At 42.3% G+C, this 23,300-nt stretch overlaps 1 protein-coding gene and 1 long non-coding RNA gene across 3 annotated transcripts in view; one reads left to right on the top strand and one right to left on the bottom strand.

The window, feature by feature from the left end:
- Positions 1 to 23,300, top strand: part of TTC3 (tetratricopeptide repeat domain 3) — a 2,698,168-nt gene that overhangs the window by 195,557 nt on the left and 2,479,311 nt on the right. For both annotated transcript variants that reach the window (XM_069636090.1, XM_069636092.1), the window contains exon 5: positions 11,003 to 11,090. In XM_069636090.1, the coding sequence (XP_069492191.1) occupies positions 11,003 to 11,090 (88 nt within the window). The remainder of the gene's footprint in view (positions 1 to 11,002; positions 11,091 to 23,300) is intronic.
- Positions 3,040 to 4,129, bottom strand: LOC138526543 (uncharacterized). Its single transcript, XR_011283618.1, has 2 exons — positions 4,043 to 4,129; positions 3,040 to 3,503 (listed from the first exon to the last, which is right to left on the bottom strand). It is a non-coding gene; the product is annotated as an uncharacterized lncRNA (long non-coding RNA).

Raw genomic sequence — 23,300 nt, 5'->3', positions numbered from 1 at the left:
ATACTTTGGGTTGTATCCCATAAGTATTGAGTTGTTTTTTATGATTGTGTTTATATGTTTGTTAGAGTACTTATTTCCCCAAAATGTATCTGAGACTACTTGTATTTAAATTTATTTTAACAATACATGGTGTTTCACTGTTTCTTTGGACCATATGTATGCTACAATTTCTTTGTACCAAGCTACAGCCCCCTCTCCCTCCTATGATCAGCATGCAGCATAGCTGCTCTGTCCATGCTACGAACGTTCTCGGGTGGTATCGCCTTATACTAATAGTGGAGCTTATTTACTGTCTCAGATGTATGGTTTTATGAAGCCCTTAGTTGGACTATAGAAAAACTGCCTGTACACCGCCATGGATCAGAGCTGGCGGTCCTGTGTATGAGAAAGGGGTGGGGCTACCCCTTTGTGTGCATTTGATCACCAGTAGCACTTCCCCTGAGGAGAGGAAAGCAAAGGCAGTTATTGTCCCTGAGAAATAGGTGAGGGAGAGAGCCAATTCAGAAGGAAGCAGAAAGGATAAAGAAGACACAGGAAGCCGGATGATGTGGGTTGTTCGGTTGAGGTGAATGGAGGAGTAGTAGGTCTAACAGACCAAGTGTAGGAAGGACGGTGCAGAAAGTGTGGAATAGGAGTGTCCAAGGTGAGGTATTGGTTGGTGGGCAAAAGTGGTTCTTTGGTTTGAGTGTGCGTGCAGTGTGAGACTGGGACTGATCGAGAGAGTAGGGGTGAATGAGAAGGTGACTGACGTAGTAAAAGGAGTGAATGTGACAAAGTGAAGGGGGGGGAAGCTCTGGTAAGCGGCCTTGCAGAGGAAGACATTCACACATTATAGACTCTGCAGATGCAGAAGGGACAGAGAACCTTTTCTCATACCCAGTCACACAATTCGGAGGTCTGTCTCTTGCTGGCTCATTCTTCTGGCCTTTATCGGATGCTACCATCCTTTAGTGGTTTGCTGACAAGAATTCTGTACCTCACTGTGAACACTTACCAGACTTGGACTCTAAGGGCGGTGGACGGGGCAGTGCGAGTCAAGCCCTTGAGGGATATAGAGGTTGGCTCCCATCAGGGTGACCCATTATGGAGAGCGAGGCGGGGAGACATGGCCGCGGGGCGCTGTGGGAGGATACCGGAACCCAGAGAGCAAACCCTCTGATGGTGGCAGCGGGGACACAGCATTAGGCAAGGGGCATCGTCTGGAGGAAGGGAGGCTGGAGCAGGCTGTGTTCTGCTCACCTGGTATCCACAGGGACGCCACCCAGCTGGGTTACTCGCTGGTATGCTTCTCAGCTTTGCCCTGATGTGGTCTGCGGGGAAGGTTCTGCCTGAAAATACAGGAGGACTGTGTTCAAGACTGACCGACTGGGGGAAGTATCCTCCCTCCACCCCCGTATGCTTTCAGTCCCTCTGGCGCCCACTCCTCACCTTGTGGTAGAATTAGGCGTGCTCTCTGTCCTGCCTTCTTTGCAGGGGCACGTTGTCTTTCATGGGCGAGTGCGGTCCAGTTACTTCACTGATGCCGGCCCGTTTGATATTGTTCAGGTAGGTCTTATTGCTGTTCTTTAGTTTTGTTGCTATCCTGCATGCCTTTCTTTGTTTAAAATGTCTTTTTTCTCCCTTAGGTATGCAGAGCATCAGCGCAGCGAACTGGCTTGGTAGAACCCCGCTGGTAAATGATGGCACATTAAGAGCGCTATAATGCGGTAAGTAAGCGCTATGCGCAGCGCTGCAAAGTCTTGCCTTTGCTAACCTGTGTTTTCCTTCCTTGTAGGTCGCGGTGTTCTTCAGCGCGAGTGGAATGCCCGGAGTGGTGTCAGCTGAGAGGCGACCAGCCAGGTAAGCCTTTTGAGCAGTTCGTAATTTGTAAATGTCTCTAGAGCTTTCTTTAATGTTGCTTCTATCTTCCTCTTTAAGGCTGTTCTGTCCAGGAGGTGTGCAGATTTGAGGAAGCTGTTCTCAGTAGCTGCGAGTGTTCAAAGATGAAGACTGTAGGTAAGATGATGCTGCTGCTAATGATGTTCCTTTTGTCTCCTTGCAGGTTCTGCTTCTCCGAGGTTCGAGGTGATAGCTGGACATAGTGAGCGTCAAGTTGCAAGCTGCAAAGTAACACGAAGCATGTTCTGCAGTCAGGGTGTGGTTTATATAGCCCAGGTAAAGTAGTACCAGGAAAAGAAGTTCCAGGCCTGCCACACCCAAAACACTAGACCTCATAGCTTGGTTCTTAAGAACCATGCTATGTGGATGCCTCCATGTTGGCTGACAATACAATAAAGTAGTTCGCAAGCACATTGTTGTTCATGGTGTATGAGCCTGGCGCCATAGGACTGGCCCCATGAGGGCTTTTGAAGAGGATGCCAGGCTCTAGAGGCCCGAGTCCTGACTCCACCTGGCCAATGGGTTTGCCAGAGGGGGTTTTGGGCAAGGGTCGTGACACTCAATTTGCATGTCAAGAGTGGTGGTGTGGGGAGGAAACTCGTGAAGGACCCGGAAACTGGAGCATACAGGTATCCACTGAGTTGAAAGTGGGCAGAGCTTCAGACCCATTCCTATAGCTGGGAAGAATGGAGGCCCTGCAGATACCTCATTGGGCTGAGGGTACCAAACGGGGGAGGCACGCATGAGTCACCAATGAGGACAGATTGAGGGGGATTGAAGGGGGCTAGGGAACTAATGAGGTTAATAATGTTTATTCCCTTTGTAATAGGGATATGTGATAGCCCTTCAAATCCACACCACGAGTCAACGACTGTGGAGTACCACAAGGGTCCTCACTATCACCACTGTACTTCAACATCTACCAAACTTCATTAGTCAGAATCTTCAAAAAAATACAAAATCACATGCTAAAACTACGCAGATGACACTAAATCTACAAAATCGAAGACAATGAAGCCGATCACTCAACCCTAATCGAGTGTCCAAAAGAAGTCTTTAATTGGATGAATGCAAACACTGAAAAGAGCAGGGTAACTCTAGCCTCCGGACCAGAGTATTATAATAACATCAAGAAACAGAAAAGATATGTCCAGAGCAAAGTATATTTAGAAAAAATGTATCCAAATTTATTAAAGATGATACAAAAATTGAAAACTGGTGAATAAATCACACAAAGTTATTGTACACTAATCATTTTAACATAACAAAACAGCAGCAACAATATGCCGAAAATCGGCTAAAACTACATCACTCATACTCAACATACCAAGTTCATTCATACACACACAACTCATCATACCGTGGCATACATCCAAAGTACTACAAAACACCAAAAAACATGCTAAAAACCAATGGGGAAGAGGAATTCATAACTAGTCCCCATAATAACACACATTATTGCGGTGTTTGCAAACAATAGAAATAATTCACAAACAATCTATTGTCAGGGTGGATAGAAAAAGCAGATGCAAAGATCACATCCCTGTAGAATTTTTCTCTCGACCGGTTTCGACGTGTAGTAGTGGTTAACTGAACGTCTTCCTCAGGAGGTGGATGTTACCATTCTGCAAAACAAGTACGCAAAAGCGACTATAAGCTACTACATGGAAAAGTCTTTGCCGACTGCCTATAACATACAATTAAAAAGGAGAAACAGGACTGTTAGCTAGCAGCCTGAATTGTTAAAAACAATTTAGGAACCGTGTATACCATAGTGAAAATAAGCATATACGGCCCCCACTACAACAGCTGTGTAAACCAGAGCAAAAGGGTAAGTGACTCCCAAAAGAGACCCGTGCAAGATGAGAGGGAACCTTCAGGACCATGGTGAATCGACAACAAGAATGTGTATATATAATAATATATATCTAGATATCACTGGCAATATCTGTGTCTAAAAAGGACTAATAGTGGACTAACCTGATGAAAACCTTACTACTGCAACAATCTATGCAGTGTAGTGTGGCCAGTCACACCAAACAATTCAGGACTAAAACATAACCTGAAACAAGAAACAAGACCAGAATGCACTAGGTCAGGTAAATGAAAAACCTAAATTCAAAGTGGAGTGTCTATAACTGAGGCAAAAGTACTAATATCTCACCTGAAGGGCGCCCCATGCAGTTTAAGATGATCCAGCAATACATGTATTTGAAAAGTGAAGAGGCAGCGCCACTTAGCCTTAGCCTTCAACGCCGTCTGTAAATCACTGCAAAAATGGCACAAGAGCTCCATTACAATGTTAAATGGCAAGCAGTGACTTTGTGTTATTGCATAGTAGCTCTAGAATTGCTTAGAGATATGGTGCTTGTTACATAGTTCTGTAATATTTAGAACCAACTAGTAAACTATTGGATTGTACACCACGCCTATATTGGACTACAACTCCCAGAATTCATTTGGTATGGTGACGGCAGTCCAAAATTTATTTACGCTGTTTTTAGTCTGATATTTATTTTTAGTGTTTACTTATTATTATTTTTTCTATCAACAGCGGCGCCTTTCATTATTATTCTTTTCTAATTTGGGCTGCATTATTTGCGCTTTGTTTTGCTTGTGGAATGTCTTTACTGGCAGCACTTGCTGACATGCGCAGTCAGTCTTTAGCTTTGCCTTTAAAAAAGGCTTCTGTGTACTATTGGCTGTAGCCAGTCACTCCTTGCAGGTCCCTACACGCATGCGTAGCGTTTCGAATTTGCAATTAGTTTTAAACTAAGAGATTACCATCTGGTCTCTCTTTTTGCTGGACAATTTCATTATACAGCAACCGTCTTGCAGGTAAGCGTGTGGCCAGCCTTCCTGCAATGTTAATAGCTTTTCAGCTACAGCCCTCTGCACAATTAACTTTGCAGCACCGCCCTTTAGACTGCTGTTTGTTGCCCTTTGAGCTCGCTATCACATTTTAATCGTACGAGCCGTTCTAATTGATTTATTTGGCACTTCGTGTGTTTATATTTAAACATAGCACCGTTTATCTTAGATTGCTGCCATTTGCCTTTAAGTCTACCTTCTTATTTCAATTGTGCTCGTAGCGCCATCTGATTTATTGGGCTTTTCGTGCCTTTATATTTATATTTAAACACCTTTTGGATTCCTTAGAACGGCGTGGTTGTCCGTCGGCTGCCTCCCATTCTATTGGTGATCTTTAGATGCATTTCATGCAGTGCCCTTGTACTCTGGTAAGCCGTGGGTCACTGCTTGCCATTTAACATTGTAATGGAGCTCTTGTGCCATTTTTGCAGTGATTTACAGACGGCGTTGAAGGCTAAGGCTAAGTGGCGCTGCCTCTTCACTTTTCAAATACATGTATTGCTGGATCATCTTAAACTGCATGGGGCGCCCTTCAGGTGAGATATTAGTACTTTTGCCTCAGTTATAGACACTCCACTTTGAATTTAGGTTTTTCATTTACCTGACCTAGTGCATTCTGGTCTTGTTTCTTGTTTCAGGTTATGTTTTAGTCCTGAATTGTTTGGTGTGACTGGCCACACTACACTGCATAGATTGTTGCAGTAGTAAGGTTTTCATCAGGTTAGTCCACTATTAGTCCTTTTTAGACACAGATATTGCCAGTGATATCTAGATATATATTATTATATATACACATTCTTGTTGTCGATTCACCATGGTCCTGAAGGTTCCCTCTCATCTTGCACGGGTCTCTTTTGGGAGTCACTTACCCTTTTGCTCTGGTTTACACAGCTGTTGTAGTGGGGGCCGTATATGCTTATTTTCACTATGGTATACACGGTTCCTAAATTGTTTTTAACAATTCAGGCTGCTAGCTAACAGTCCTGTTTCTCCTTTTTAATTGTATGTTATAGGCAGTCGGCAAAGACTTTTTCATGTAGTAGCTTATAGTCGCTTTTGCGTACTTGTTTTGCAGAATGGTAACATCCACCTCCTGAGGAAGACGTTCAGTTAACCACTACTACACGTCGAAACCGGTCGAGAGAAAAATTCTACAGGGATGTGATCTTTGCATCTGCTTTTTCTATCCACCCTGACAATAGATTGTTTGTGAATTATTTCTATTGTTTGCAAACACCGCAATAATGTGTGTTATTATGGGGACTAGTTATGAATTCCTCTTCCCCATTGGTTTTTAGCATGTTTTTTGGTGTTTTGTAGTACTTTGGATGTATGCCACGGTATGATGAGTTGTGTGTGTATGAATGAACTTGGTATGTTGAGTATGAGTGATGTAGTTTTAGCCGATTTTCGGCATATTGTTGCTGCTGTTTTATGTTAAAATGATTAGTGTACAATAACTTTGTGTGATTTATTCACCAGTTTTCAATTTTTGTATCATCTTTAATAAATTTGGATACATTTTTTCTAAATATACTTTGCTCTGGACATATCTTTTCTGTTTATTGATTTAATTGGATGAATGCCAACAACTTGAAAATCAACCCAATAAAGACAGAAATCATGATTATATCCAAAAATCAAGAGAACAACACCTATATTCCATGGCCTACGGAAATGGCAACTGCACCAATTCCATCTAAGGTAGTAAAAAATCTTGGAGTCCTGTTGGACAACACCCTAACCTTAGAACCACAAATAAACGCAATCATCAAATGCTTCTTCCTCCATCACACAGCAAGAATAATCTTACCTCTCCTCTCCTTCACCCACAAAACACTCACAATCGTCGCCCTAATCATGTCAAGAAATCGACTATCCAACAGCCCCTATCTCCGGATACCAGAATACCTCCTGAAGAAACTACAACGGATCCAAAATGCAGGAGCCAGACTCCTCATACTATCCAAAAGAGACCACATCACTCCAGCCGTAAAAACACTGCACTGGCTCCCAGTCAAACATTGCATCACCTTCAAAACAATGTGCTTAACACGCAGAGGAATCGGCGGACAAGGAGCTGAATTCCTGCAAAGAAACTAACAATCTACAAGTCAATGAGACTCCTCAGATCAAGCAACGAAATCCGTCTGGAAGAAAAACCATACCTTAAGAAAAAACTTGGGGGCTCCTCCTTCTCCCACTTAGCCGCAAAAATCTGGAACATCCCAAAAGAAATAAGAAACACCAAAGACCACCTACAATTCAGAAAACTAATAAAAACCTGTCTCCAACATCACAGATGCAAACTGGAAAAGCAAAACCACCAAATGAGAAACACAATGAAAGGGATGACAAATCTTGGACGACCATGACAACATTTAGAACCAAATAAAGAATCTCTTACTGCAACAAGAGAGACAACACTATGCACTATGTCTAATAGGACACAAGCAACACCCATAAGGACTGAATCCAGTGTCCCTAGCCAACTACCAGTGAACAACTCTAGGACGACAATGACATAATCTAGAACTGAATAAAGAAACTCTCACTACAACGAGAGGCGACACCCATAAGGACAGAATCCAGTGTCCCTAGCCAATTCCCAGCAAACAACCATCACCGCTCGATAAATGCTACTATAGATCAGACCTGTATAAAGTTGGGTAAACATTAGCACCTGCCACACTAATTAAGCTGGTGATACTGGCAGGGGCATGGACCAAAGAGTTTTGAATGAAGGCAGATGCCGCCCCTGGACATAAGTGCAAGCGTTAGCATTGCAACATACCAAAGGTGGTAGGAGCGGTAACATGAATGAACAACCGAATAAGATGATGAATGCCGAGCAGGCCTCAACACATGGAGGGAATAAACCTGGGCTTACCGATGCTGCCCTCCTACTAGATTAGGAAAGCTTCCTGGGCTAGACTGCAAGGGACGCACAAAAGCCTGCCCACCCCGCATACAAACAGGGGCCACATAGGCAGCCAGTTGCTCAACTTGGGCAAGGTTATGTATATGAACGGATCCCATATTGGAAAGGGACCGGGAGTGTTGAACAGCCCCTGAGCTGGACATAGACACAAAGACATCTGATTAGAAATACGGAAATTCAGTGCCTCACTTCGAGACAGGAACGCTAACCAACCCACTAACAACTTCACCCTCTCCATACACCTCTCGTTCTAACCAAACACAACCACAAACTTACAACACAACAATCTGCACAAACTTCACTACACTGCAACAACAAAACAAAGCACACACAGACCCGCACAACAGCACACAACATCTTACGACAGTATAGCACCCCAAGCTCAGCCAATGGAATTCCGGGCTGAGGCAGCCAACAGCACATCACTGCTCTCTTGCTCTTCTCAAGCTCTTCCCCACTAGCTCTCCCCCACCCCCTCCTTTCTTTCAGAACCGCCAGTGCCAGGGGACCACTCCGGCAGTGATAGTTAGCGGTACAAAGATCCTTTAACATTAACATAGGAAGTGGGAGAAGACGACAGAGTGGTGCACCTGGGCGTAACAAGGTATATGCCTGTGAAGTAGATGGTTACCAGGGACTAAGCAGCCTGAAGTCACCCAGGAGAGGAAGAAAACCTTGAGAGGGAGGCAGAACCACCAGACAGTGTTTCCCAAGGAAGAAAGGGAAAAGGAAAAGGAGATTTCAAACCAACCCAGACAAGAAGTGTGGCAGAATTATGTCATCCTTATTGTGAAGAAACAATAAAGAATCTTTAAAAAATAATACCTTGGCTATAGTCCTGATTATTCCCAGCTCACACTCACCAAATACCTTCCCCGATCCCAATTAATGAACTGCATGCAGTCAACTGAGTCTGGGTTGTCTAATATTTTTAGATACCGTCTGTCTCTGGCCAGAACACTGGTCAGGAGTGTACTACCTGATGCAGGTTGCATTGCTGACTATCGCACCACAGATGGTGTCTTACGGTCTATTCAATTATAATCTTGGCACTGTCAGACTTATGTTGTGATCTAACCTACGAGCTTTGGGTAATACCTGCTCAGAAGACTTGTGAAGTGGTTGTTCAGTCCACATATTCAATGCTGATTGACTAAAGGCACCCTTTGGTTAAAGAAGCCACTAGTGCGACTGCTGCTGTGCTTAGATTCATGAACAATGTGCAAATAAGCTGGGTCCCAAATTTGGAAGAGAGCTACTGGCTTAATAAGAAGGCACTATATAGAAAGGCCTATTAATGGCATTGGTCAAATAACATCAGTCACCTATCATCCTTGAGTAATTTGAGTAATTTGAGGGATTACTTAATGCAAGCTTTTTAATTTATGACAACAGCAAACTATGGACTAGCTACTCTAAGGAAGGAATTGCGCCGTTTCGTAATAACATGGAGGCTGAATTGTTTGCGGTCATTGTTAATAACTGGCACTTGGTCTGGATTACCTAAATGTAAAATAACTTCTTGTAGGCTTTGTCATGGATCCATGGAGAGCACCCTCCACCTGTTAACCTCATGCTCGAAATTCACCTCACTATCTACCTGCGGCATCCTCCAGGGCTCTATCCTATCGCCGTGGCACTTCAATAGCCATCTCTCCCCTCTTGTTCACCTGATGATCTCTTCCTCTACTCATTTCTAATGTTATTCCGATTACACAGTAGTCTTGCTTCAAACTTCCCTCTACTACCTCCTCTTCCTCTCCTCTCATCCCCGATTGTCTGACCGCTATCCAGGCATGGTGTGCGGCTAAGGATCTCTGCCTTAATGCCAGTAACACAGAGATCCTTCTCTTTGGGACACCTGGGCCCTGTTTCCCCTCCTACCCTCACCATCATGTGAGGCTGAAAACCTTGGGGTCATCTTTCACTCTCCTTCACCCCTCACATCTTGGACCTTGCCAAGAAGGCCCACTTCCAGCTTGATCTCCTTGGAGGCATTCTCACTTCCCTTACCTTCCCGCAGAAGCTCAATGTCTCCAGATCTCTGGTCCTCTCTAGCCTCTTCCTCAACCTCCCCCTTTTCTCACTACGCCCCCTTCAGCTAATCCAGAATAGGTCTGCAAGACTTATCCTTGGCTTTCGAGCCCAGGGACCGTATCTTTCCAGCCCTAGAATCACTCCACTGCCTTCCAGTGGCCACAAGGATCAAATTCAAGACTCTCTGCATCCACTATTCTTTCTGGGGCCTGGGACCATGCTATCTGCAACTCTCTCTCCCTAAATGCCTCCATGCCAGAGCCCTCCGCTCCTCTAACTCCGGTTCACTGCTTGTCAAACGCTTCTCCAAGCAGAGTGGGTGGGGGGGAGCAGGTCTCTCTTGGAACAGCCTCCCTGCTCCTCTCAGACTTGAACCGGACCTCCTTAAGTTCTGGAAACATTTAATAACTTTGCTGTTCACTACTTCTCTCCCTTCCCTGCTAACCAACCTACTGCCGCTGAGAATGGCCACCTGGTCCTTCATGAACCTCACAGGTTACTAGGTCCTCTACCCAGTCGTCAACAGCACCCTCCCCCTCAGCACTCCACTTGCGGGCCCTCTGCCTGGTAGCTGTGCATCCCACCCTTGCGATTTCTTTGCCCTAGCACTTAGCCAGTGGCCCCCTACCTTGGCAACCCTTGGCACTCCCCTCCCAAGCTCCCAAGAGCACTTGCCCTACCCTCTTCCCCCACGACCCCCGTCCCTAACCTATCCCCTGCACCTCTCTCCTATCACAAGGCCTAGTAGGACCATGATTTTATGTTTACTTGCCCATTGTTATTTTACTCCCTTTGCTTCCTCCCCACCTTGCATTGTGGCGCCTTTAAACATCATTGGTTGTATAGGGGCTTAACAGATGCTCAATAAATAAAGATATGAGTATTTATATAGGGACTGTTCATGATCTACGCTCCATTAGGGAGAATGGTGTTTAGTCTTATTTATTTTCGGGTTTCTCTATAATATTATCTAATATTTTGTTTAATCTATGAAGTGAAATATTGAAGGATTTTTATATTGAAGATGTATGGTTTTAATGGAAACTGTATGATCTTAATGGTAATCATTTAACAGCAAAATTGCATTGTTAGAAGTTGATACATTTTCTTGAGGTATATGATGAGTTATTTTAGTGGATGAAATATGTTATATGAAAGTTTGAATTGATTGTATTCATGAATTGATGATTTTATGTTTTGTTAAAGGTTTGAAGTAAACCATAACACACTAATAAGAGTCCACATATTAACAAAACACATTTACTTTCTTTTAAGATGTATGGACGATACTGGAATTGATAAGAAGAGACTGGAGAATATTGAAATTCTTGAAGATATTATAGACCTGGGCAAATCCGTTTGTGTAAGTAAACTAAACTCTATTTGAAGTAAGAAAAGCATCAAATGTGGCATCTTGAAGTTGTTAGCCTTACTAAACGTACCAAACCCTCTATATAAAGTACTATTTCATAGATCGTTTTGTTACATTCCTGGGCGGATACCTTATTCTGGATTGAACTTTAGAAAGGAAACGATGTTATGAGCCAGCTGAGCCTGCTTCTCCCCAAATCATAATTGAAATGGAACTGAAGGCAGAACTTTGCTGATTGTGAAAGCACTGGCAACATGTCCTATTTTGTTAATTGTTTTGGACTTCCATTTACCGGCTTGGAACCAAACAAACTGGAAATAAATACATTGACCATTTAATAGCTTGTAGTTACATAGAAAATTGCTTTTCCATTCATTTGATTCCATATGTAGTTCTGTCGAGAGCAATTCCCTCGTGTCCACCAGCCATTGGTATTACACAGAGCAGATTCATTTAGAGCTACCTTTTTGTGGTGTTTATTAAATGGTACCTGCTTAAAGTTTTACTCTTCATGTGTATATCAACAAGTCTTCAGCATCGTGTGATCTTACTGCTTTTTAAAATGTTGGCTCAGATATAGTTGGTCGACTTGGGACCTGTCCTGGCATTTATGGGGCTATGCTTTGTACACCTGGTGGCACACAACTGGCGCATCCTGTGTTCTGTGCAACGCTGAATCCCATTAAGGTGATTTAGAAAGGCCATTTCTGACTCAAAAAGCATTTTGCGGAAATGTAATACTTTCATTGCAGCAATGAGCTGCTCCTAGTGTTGTGAACGTGCCATAGCCAAGTTTACCTTTTATGTCGCAGTTGTAAAATAGTAGTACATTTGCATTCAATTAACTTCGCTTTATTGACCTAGCTAAAGTTATTAATTTCAAATCTATGAATATCTTGGTCATTACTAGACTTTGCCATATGCTGCTGCCGACTGATGTTTATTGACCCCTCTATAACAAGGATTGGTACCCTGATAGTTTTGCATGTCATATAGGGTTCTGGGGATTGTGAATCTTTGGATACACATGCTTTGCATAGTCAGCCATCTAATGGTTTGCTTGGAGTATAACATTTGTTTTTTCAAAGAAAAATTATTCATCGACAGGTTGTGTCCTTATCCCTATTCTACGTGTACAGGTACCCACGATCCTTCACACGTCTACGTCCTCGGATATTTTGTTCTCCCACCATCGCCTGGCAGCAAAGATTGTTTTTATGCACTCCTACAGGCTGCCGTAAGCCCAATTAAGTGCATGTGCCCACCTCTCTAACTGTATTCTATCTGTCAAAATCTGAACTTTCACCAGATTCCACCCCTTCAAACGGACTGTCTGCCGTGGCCAAACTAAGCCCTTTGACCCCCCCCCTTTCTGTCCCCTATTTTGGCCCCATAACCTAAGGATGTTTTTAAGGCTGCAGGGATCAGAAAGTTACTGATCCAGCTCGTTTAGGTGAAGCCTGTTATCTCCCAAGTTATATTAGTTGAAGGAGTGTTTTCAGATTTCTGCTGCCCAAGATTTGGAGAATTCAGTGTTCTACAGTTGAGTGCACTAGAGGTACTTGTTTAGGCCGATTGTCTACTTTCGGTTAGGTCAGAAAACAATCTTTTAGATGAAGCAATCGGAACATAAGCATCCTGTCAACTGGAAACAAACCGGGCAAGGTTGGAAGGAGGAATTTTGGTTTTAATGCAATTATCTAGTTTCTCGCAAGTTGTCTGTGGTTCCCCAGAGTGGTCTATAATATGAATGTTTCAGGCAACCTAGTTTTCTACATGCAGTCTTCTCAAATGGCAAAGTTTACAAATGAAATCTGTGGCAGTGGTTTAGGGGTTTAGGCGCATCTTATAAAAATGTTGAATTAATATAACTCCTCCTCCTTCTGGTAACAGCTCTAGTGTTGGCAGGGGCAAAATGTAAAGAAAGTAAGTTACCACCTGCTGCAACCCATGTACCCCCCTATACCTTGGGCTGGAATGGCCTTAAGATAGTAAAATCAGAAGTGAAATGTGTGAACTCTGCCTGGGCATAAACATCTCAGTAAAGTCAGAAGGTTTTTGGAACCTTTGGCGGTGCATTATGTTGAAGAGATGAATAAGGGTGACCCTAAACATTCATTGGTGGGGGAGTGACCACATGCCTCATTGTACAGGCTTCTTTTATAACTAATAAAGTGGTACACACTGTTTGCATCATTGCTCTTTGTGCCGTTGTCCAAAATACCCAACACTCCACAGAGTCAAACTGAGTGATGGGTTGGGCGTGCCAATACATTACATTTGTGGGTGTGGTTTAGGCAATGGGTCTTGCCACTTGCATTTATGGTATTATAACATGTTTAACTCCTTAGAGTTGTTTGGACTGTACAAACAATAGGAATATTTTGAGATATGTGGATTATATAGCGTTCCTGATGTCGTTTGAGGTACTGTTTCACAGTAAAAGGCCTACCATGTTTTTAAAATTGAATTCATGTAAAGTTTACTTAAACGAAAGTGTATTTGTAACAGGTGTTATCCAGACAATGTGCCTACCCTTAGTATATTTTTGAAAATGAATAGTTTAAAATTGCTGATCAATCCTAAAAAAAACTCCATTGTCACAAAAGAAGGCAGTTAAACACCTAACAGCCCTAAGAAATATGCAAAACAGAGATTTAAATACAGTGAACAGAGTTAGAAATTCAGCAGTCTGACATTGTATATCTTAGTCACCAACTACTAAATTGTGCTTTACTTAATGAAAGTTTAATCATCCGTTTATAAGTCACAAGCCAACACTAACCAATTGGTGCACATGCAAGTGTTTCAAAAGTAGTTTAAGGAACCAATTCCTTCAATAAGGCAGCGTAATGCATGCAGAATGCCGCCGCTTTGAAAAAATTGGTTTCTAAAACTACTTTTGTCATTTAAGGTAACTGGAGGATCTTTGCAATCAAAACAGACTTATTGTCACCTTCTCTTATCCTGTCCAGGTACCAAGTGGGTGAGGTCGCAATACATTAAGTCTTTCTTCACAAACCCTTTTTTGGCAGATGAAGAAACCTTGTGGCAAAGCAGCGTGGCAAATAGCAACTTTTAAGAGCTTGCAACACATAACGTCAATCCTGCAAGAGCTATCAATCACTTCGGCACAGGATGCCTAGTGTTGAACAATGAGTACAGACCATCCTTTTGTGACTCTACTGCCAAACACTAGTGACGTCGAAATCGTCAGTTCAGAAGAGACTAAAAAGTCAGTTTTACGTTGTAAAAATCAATTTGATTAAAAACAACAATAAAAAAAATGCTTATCAGTATTGAAAAACTAATACAGAACAATGACAGTCAGGTATTCATGAATCAGGTTTTAGCGTTCAGAATTCAGACAAGTGATTTTGAATAACTGTTGCCAAGAATAGTGCGAAGAATTAATGAATCGTACATTTTTTTCCAATTAAACCACATTAATTTGGTAGAAATTGATTAGTTAAGGATTTACATGAATTATGGAATAATTTACCATATGTTAATCTTGAGATTGTCTCTGACGAAACCTGTTGGGGTGAAACAATTGGTTAGTGCTGGCTTGTGACTTATAAACTGATGATTAAACATCCATATTAAGCAAAGCACAATTTTGTAGTTGATGATTTGATCAACATTAAGATATATATTGTCAGACTATTAAATATCTTCTCTCACCGCACTGTAACCAAATGTCTGTTTTTTTTGTTTGCCTATTACTTATAAACGTAACTGTTATTGTATGCCATACTTTGCAGTTGCTCATGGTAGTGCTGAGCGTGGAGCTGGATGTCATCAAAGACACATGATGAACCCAGCAGGGATGCCATTTGCCTCCTTAGCACTGGGCAGCCTCTGAAATGATGACAGAACAGGTATCATGACAGAACACCCAAGACTTTTTTTTCTTTATAGCTGTGAACAGTGTGCAAGTTTGCCACAACGTTTTTTCTCTCAGCCTTCTAAGGCTTTGTGCACCGTTTTACAGGTTTCTTGATGCACTTGCGTATTTTCATTTACTATTCACCATTTTAACTTCTGTATGATTTATTTCATGCTTGCACCTTTTGGGCGACCACAAACCTCTGAAATGTGGGGCTGGGGAGGGAAAGCTTGCTTTTGTACATCATTTTAGTGCCCACCTGTGGGACTCTGTGCTTAACTTAAGCAGAGGCATGTGTTTAATATTGTAAAAAGATGCATAATTTGTAACCATTACTTTTCTGGAGGGAACAAAAATCCTTTTTGCAGCGGATTTAAACAAAAATGCATGTCATGTATTTGAACATAAGTGATTGCTTAACAGTGTAGATGTGTAATGTTTAGAAAGAACTCCAATGATGATGGGGAGTGGAACCAATGCACCCAATGAGATTATGGCTGTTTTGCATATTGAAAGAGCAAGAGTGACCAGGGAGCTTTATATTTGTCAAATGTGTCTGCGAGAGTTGTATGAGTGAATCACTAAACGCATTTTGCCTAATAAATTTGCCCAAGTTACACAACCACTTAGAGCAACATGGCCTGAGGGGGATGTCCTCTCTTTGAAGCTGAGCAGGGTCGGTCCCAGTTACTACATGGATGGTAGACAGTCCCAGATGCTATGTTTTTTCTTAATGTGTTATGAGATATTTAAAACTAACAAAAAACACATCCAATTTTTTTTTTTAAACGTGCTATTGTAATTGTTGCACTAAGAGACCATTTGTTTGCCTTTTGAATTGCATTCTGGTATATGTAGTTTCCCAGTCAAGATGGGGTGAGGGGGGAATGCCACACTTGTACACTTTTTGCATAGCATAGTTCTATAATTATTTATGTATTTGAGTGACACTATGCTATGTGTACTTTTCAAGTTACCGCTGTAAAGCAGAGTATTGTTGAAAGCCAGACATTTGGGAGAGGAGGGGAAATTATGAGAGGGCAAGTCAGTCATGAATGTTTGTCCACGATGTGGAAAGACTTTGTAATCCTGGACACTGGTGCAGTTATCATCCCCTGATCTGATTGTGGCTGCTTTTCAGGGCACAAGTAAAGGACAAGTGGGCGGATGGAACCCTTTGGGTTTTTGAGGTTGCCAAGCTTGCTGAAGTATTTGGCTACCAGGATTTTACTCGGACTGTCATGTTTCCAGTGCAGACGCTTAGCCACAAGCACTTGTTTTGTGTTGGGATTTTTTCCAGGGCATATTTCACAACAGCTTGTTGGGTTTAAAAGGTGAGCATCATTTATACTTTGCCAGAATATTTATTGGAACATTTCCCCTCTCATGTTATTTTTCTGGTGTTGATTACTTTTTTTAAAGATTCGAATTCCATTTTGTCTTGCGTACTTTCTTCTAAGGGGAAGGTTGTTAGGGAGATTTATCAGTTTTATGCTCGATACCCCTCTCCTAATGAGACCCCCAGCACTTTTTGCTGGACTTCTGGAACTCTTTCTATCCTGAGTGAGTGGGCTTTTTTCCCCCCTCATTCATATGTGCTCTGACTTTATATCGGAACTCTATTCTTTTTGCATTACATTTTTCCTTGAAGTCTGCTTTCCTTCATCTCTTGAAGATAGCTGTTAGACGTTTTCAGCACACAGCACCCTATATGCAGTGTTGCTGGGAACCCTTTGGGTTCTCCTTTTATATTCTTTGACAATCCTTAAAAACTACTGTTCTTACGGATAGAGGGATACTTTGTGGGTCCTCTCGCAACTGCTGCTATGACATCCCATTCAGAGTCCTTCCTTTCGTCACCACACAGAGGAATCAGGAGACCGGGTCCGTTGCTGTTGCACAAGAGAATCCAGCTACCTTTTCTTCTAACCTAAGGTACTGTGGGGCACAAAGGTAGAACTTGCCTTAAGCCGAATAGTCGCTCCAGTGTGACTGGAGTGCGTTACAAGGTGTTTGGGTGTCCACCCCTACCTCTGGCCCAGGCTTAACAGCGTGTGTCCTTTGCAGGGTCCCAATAACTTGTGTTATCTTGCTAAGCATTTTTATTTAAGTGACTAAAGCATTCTGAGGAGCTTTGCCTTTTCAGCTGCTACATAAGACTTTTGTTCCACTCCTACACTAACTTTTGGATAGTTAGGTATTGGACTTGCAAAGCATTTAGAAGCCTTGAAAAGTGTTACTATAAAGTGAATTGTTGCTAAAGTGTGAATACCCCTTTTTTTTCCTTCCCACGGACTGCTGTAACTTTATTATCTAAATGCTGTTACCATTTATCTGTAATCTTAATCTATGCGAGTGTGTGGCACTACTATTAATACGATAGAACTGTAATTGTTGTTCTCTGTAACAATTGTAACCGCAAGCAACTAAAATTGAAGCAGTCACCTCTTAAAAGTATTGTGAATAATTCCTATGTGTATTGGTTAATCTAGAAGAGTATTTACTTACCTACATAATGTATATCAAATCTATTTTAATAGAACTTTCAGTGTGTACATTTCTTTGGACTATTGTATTGACTGGGTTCAGTGTACTTAACTACAGCTCACATCCTCCTCCTACGATAAACCTGACTGCTCTGCTAGTCTTGCTCTTCTATTTCCATCTCTCCCCACCTGCTGTTCATCTGTGTTTTATTTTACTGCCTCCAAATATCTCTTTTGCTCTACTTCTATCACTCATTCCTATTGTGTTTGTCCTATTATTAACTCTGTTTCCCTTCAGACAATTTGTGTTGCCCTATCATGTAGCTCGTTGCTTTCTTCCTGTTGCTCGAATTCCTGTTTTGGATTGTCTAGTATGTTCTCTATCCCTTCACCCCTCCTCCATGCCACACCTTTTGTTCTTCTGTATTGCTTAGGTTCAGAGTTGCTTTTCCTCTCCTGTTTTTTTGTTTGTCTTTAAACGTAGCGCCAATAAATATCCAAAAAGCTGAAAATGCCTTCTATTTAAAAATCTAGTGTGCAGCTTTACCAATGGGTGCTCCTTTTTAGATGTGTGCAAACCTTCTTTTGGCCATTAGGCTGGGAATAATAAAGTTAGAGGTTTGTCTGACCAGATGCAGCACTTGCTTGAATGCAGATGCTTTACCAACACCGTGTGCCATTACAAGTACAAGAGCCCATATGAGATGTGTGTTCTGAGCCCTTACAAGTATAGTAGCCCTCATGGGATGTGCTTCTTCTGAGCCATTCCAAATATAGCAGCCCAAATGGGATGTCTGTTCTGAGCCATCACAGGTATAGCAGCCCCGATGAGGTGTGTGTTCTGAGCCCTTACAAGCACAGCGGCCCTGAAGAGTTGTGTTCTGACCAATCGTAGGTATAAAAGCCCTGATGCTTTGTGTGTTCTGAGCCATTACAAGTAGAGCATCCAGGATGAAATGTGTGTTCTTAATAACTGAACATTTAGTAGTCCTTTTGATAAGTTGAAAGTTAAGTCAACTGTTACAATTGAATGTTAACTGCATCCTAAATGCATATTTATGATGCAGAATCATTAACTCACCTATTAACAGGATTTTGAACTAACAGGTTACCCAATAATCTCTGCAGCAGGGTTATTGAACCACTGATCTGCCTTTCCCAACAGGCTGTTGACACTGAAAGGCCCATAGGGTTAGGGCACTGGCAGTTCCATGTGAGGCTTGCCTACATAAATGGCTTGTCAAAAGCTCTAAGCCTGTTTGGACTCTCCTACATTAGTCAGGAGATTCATAATGAGGCTTTGAAATGTGCTAGATTTTTGACAGTGGGACTCGGTAATCGGACATGGGAAAAGCAGAAGTTTTGAAAAGTGCAAGACCAAGGAGAAGTGATTGAAGTATATGACAGCAATGCCATCTTCTCACACTATGAGAGGTTGGTTGGAAGAGCTCAGACACTGTTCTTGCTCTGTACTTTAGCTTGCTGCAGAAAATGCCAACACATGTTTGTGCTTTCTTAACAGAAGCTCTGTTAAGAAATGCAGGTATTGTCTGAAAACATAGCAGTCCTGCTTAGAAATGTGGGTATGATGCAATCAGCCCTGCAGTGAATATTTGGCATTGTGCCATGACATGCATACTGTATATCAGTTCCGTTGATAAATTGGGCTACTTTGCCTGCATATATAGCAGTCCTGTTGAGAGGTACAGGTACAATCTGTGCCACTGAAAATATATGCAGCACTGCTTCTACCTGTATCCATTATACCTCCTTGCGGTGGGTGGTCAGAAAGTGAGTTAAAGTTCAGACCACATGCCTAGCTATGCAATTGGTGTGCTTATGTGATGAAAAGAAAACAAGTATGAAATGCCCATGCTGCTGCAACTGTGTGCCTCTATTAAAACCAATGAAGCAGAAATGCAGCCCTTATTTAAGACAATTTTCATTTTACACAGTACTACCTGTCTCCTAAAGCAAAGTGAAAAGCATGTTCATGATTCAAGATGCTTTAATAACACTGTAATCTACAGAATGCAGGCAGTTGAAGAAAGTGAACAAACACAATTTACCTTTTACATTACTCAAAGTATTATCTTGATAGAATCATTAACAGAGGAGAGTTTAAAAAAAAATAAACAGACCAGGACTCGTCACAGTTGCTTCTTTCAAGTAACTGTGTTGATTATTAAAGTAAAGAGTGGATTTGCAAGCTGCTGCTAGCCAGGCTGTCACCAGTGAGCTCCATGATTTATGGGGGTGATGCCACAAATAGCCTGTGTAAGTGGTACGCAAGGAAGCATTCAAAAGGCTGTTTTGCCAAGATTTCTGTGTGTAAAAAGGCCTTGTACGCACCTTATCTGAAAGGCTGCTTCCCCAACGGTTTTGGATTCTTCACACAAGTGTTACTGTCAGCCTTTCTGTCTACAAATCCAACCAGTTGAGAATATGTCAACAAATGTTGGGAGTCCACTTTTGTGAATTGGCGGAATTGGAAGTGGCAGAGTCTGATGGTTTGTTGCTGGAACTAGAGGTCAGGATTTCTGATGCAGGAGTCTGAATTGACCCCCAAAGGCAAACAAAGCAGGCGCTTTCAAAGAAAGCCCAGGGGCAGATCCCCAGCGGTGATAGCTCAACCTCAGGGCGGGTTATGGAGAAGCTCCATGGTGATCGAGAAGCAGCTAAAATTTGAAAACGCACAGATAGGCACCAACGCAACGGTAGCTGAGAAAGAAGCTTTGAAGGCACAGACTGAATGCGAAAAACAAAGATATAAATAGACTGCCCCTGGTGTCGAGCGGACCCTCTGTCAGCAAAGGAACACACAAGACCGGGGGCACACAGGTCACAACCAAACACACATACAGGGAATTTAAACCTAGAGCACCTTCCACACCAACACTTATGATTCTACACTAAAAGAAAATATGCTTACTGCAGCAATGAAACAAGAGACTGGTAGACATCTCGGATTCTGAGGAACAGTGGGAGGAAGGCAACTATATGACAGATGAGCAAGACATCTACAACCAAATGTTAGTTTAAACCCGGGGACAAATATTTTGAACCAACACCTTGATGGCCAAAGGGGTAGTTGATGCAGGAATTTTGAGAACCCATGTTAAATAAAAAAACGCAGGATAGATGGTGAACCCCTAAAAAGAGCCCAATGTCACATTTCCGGTTGGACATTCACCCAGACCCTTTCTCTGACCAAGAGGATGTTTTTTCATTGACATTTATACTGTGCACCACTGCCATTTTCATGCTCTTCAACTGCTCGGGGCGTGGGAATGAAAAGGAAGGAGAATTGGGTAGGTTTAGTTAGTGGGAGCGTGAGGGATAGCGCCAGAACGTTTGCTGTGGTTTTGGTAGCTACAGTGCCGACAAAAACATCAGTGTGTGCTGGATTTGCCTTTAGATGGTATAGGTTTGGTGCTTTGCTGGAGATTGTGTGTTTATGTTGATTGAGATTTCCAAGGGGGTGTGCCGTATATGTGTTGTATTTGGTGGTTAAGCAGTGAGTTTGTAGGAAAATTGAAAGTTCTGGTAGTATTAGTAGTGAGGGAGGTTTGTGCGTTCTTGTGGGTTGCATTGTTTTAATTATGCTAAATTCCTTATCTGTCGGTTGATAATACTCTGCTTACTTTTCATTGGGCGATCCCAGTTTGGTTCAAGTTTGGTTTTACAATGGTTTGTGGTGTCTTTCCTTGTGTTTCACTTCCGTAGTGCTTCATTTTTAGGTCTTTGAGTTAGAGACAGGTTTTGAGTCATTTTTTGAATTTACGGTGGTCTTGTTCGTAATTCTTTGGAGATTGAGTTGCAAAGTTTTGCTAAAATGCAAGAGACTAATGCTGATCTACCATATTTCAGGTTTGAGTATTGCTTTGGTATGAAGTGTGTTATTGCTGGCTCTGAGGGTTTGTTTCGGTCTGTAGATGGAGATTTCGTCTTGTATGACTTCTGCTCCTTTGGCATGCATTGCTCTGTGGGCTATGCGAAGGGTTTTGAAGTAAATCCTTTTTTCGAGTGGTAGCAAGTGTAGGTTTTTCGTTTAGTATGAGGAGTAGTCTTGCCATGTTCTGTATTCGTTGTCATTTGTTTAGTGAGGTAATTCGACATTCCAAGGTAGATGCTGGTCTATTCTTGACAAGACGAGTGAGATGACTGCGAGTGTTCTTTGTGCGAAGGTGAGGGAAAGGTAGTCTGTTTGTGCCTTAGCAGAAGAAGCATTTCTTTGACTGCATTGACTTGTGGTTCCAGTGTTAGGGCAGTGTCTATTAATATTACAAGTTTTCTTAACTACTTTGGAAGGTTCAGCCAGTTTCCTATTTCGCTAGGCCATGGAATGTGATATTGGTTTGATGGATTTTTGCACGTGATTAGGATTTCTGTTTTGTCTGGGATGAGTTTAAGGCTGTTGGCTCTCATCCTGTTGGGTGTCTTGGCCCATGTTCAAGTTATTATGCTGCAACGCTTGGTGCTGTGGGCTTAGGAAATCCAAGAGGGCGGAAAAGCCCACATTTGCACCAGAACCAGGAGAACCGCGCAGTTTTGCGCACACCAAAATGGTCGCCTGACCTGCCACCCACCAGTGCGAGCGTGATAGGCCAGGAGTGCCATGAGTGAAATGTGTGCCAAAGGAAAAACAGCAGTGCCAGTGGCTAAAAAAAAAAGCTCTTTGAAATCATCTTTGTTTCTCTGAAATGCAAGCTAAAAATGCCTATTTTAAACATCGCAAGATATTCAAAAATATCAATGAACACCAGCAGACATTTGGCAGAATGTATTCTTGTGTGCATACTAAGTCTTGAAAGAGGGAGCCCAAAACAATGTTTATAACAAAACTGTCTGAGCTGTGGATGTCAGCAGCTGAAGTGAAATTGGACTGAAAGACACTACTGCATGTGTAAAAATTGCCAGTTTGGTTTGAATGTAGAAAACTGGGAACTAAAGTGACATTTAGCAGAAGCCTGGCTTGAAGAGTGAATTCTGCCCGGCAACTACCCCCGACAGAAGTTGAAACTTGATCAGCAGCTGTGTTCCCAGGCCTGGCTGCATTCTGCTGCCCCTGCCAAAAGGAGATGACACCTCTCTGATTGAATTAGTGGAGGAGCACCTGGGGACTACAGGAAACTAAACAAAGCACTCTCCTTGGCCCAGGCAAATGTTAAATTAGGGGGGTCGTAAATGGCTTCCTCTTGGAAGGAATCGGGGAGGGGCACTGCATCTGTGAGCCAGCTGAGCTTGGGGGAAGTGGATAAACCAGAAATTCCATCATGTGCTTTGGAAAACCACACCCCTTTGGGGCCAGAGCATAATTTTAAAAAGATGGATAATTCATAGTGCGGACTTGTAAAAAGTATATAAATAACATCATCATTCTTGTGATTTTTCTGTGCACATTTTAAGAGGTGTTAGGACCCTGTGGAATGTTCTTGGTGATAGTAGCGGAAAAAAGGTTGTTACTCCAAATGTATGCATGTTAAAAATCTGACACTTTATCATCTGAAACCCATATCCCTGGTGCACATTTGTGTAAAATCTGGAAAGGTTTAGAGGTTGTTATCTGGATGAAAAGGGTTGACTTCTGTCATAAGTGGACACGACATCTTACAAAGACAGGGATCGGATGGGTTGGTGCTACAGAAAATGTTAACTGGACATATAATATTAGAACAATGGTACATAGATAAATATGTATTTGGATCAGAAATAGATTTGTGTGCAATTTGACAAGGGGAGGATCCTCTGACCATAAACCTACCTCATCACTCTGACTCACAACCCAGTTCCCCCAATCAAGGGAGAGAGGAGGAACTGGCCAAT

The sequence above is a fragment of the Ambystoma mexicanum genome, chromosome 7p (assembly GCF_040938575.1).
Source record: "Ambystoma mexicanum isolate Mex_15411 chromosome 7p, UKY_AmexF1_1, whole genome shotgun sequence".
In the NCBI taxonomy this organism is placed as follows: Eukaryota; Metazoa; Chordata; class Amphibia; order Caudata; family Ambystomatidae; genus Ambystoma; species Ambystoma mexicanum.
The sequence above is the reverse complement of the archived record's forward strand: the minus strand, read 5'-3'. Positions and strand labels throughout refer to the sequence as shown.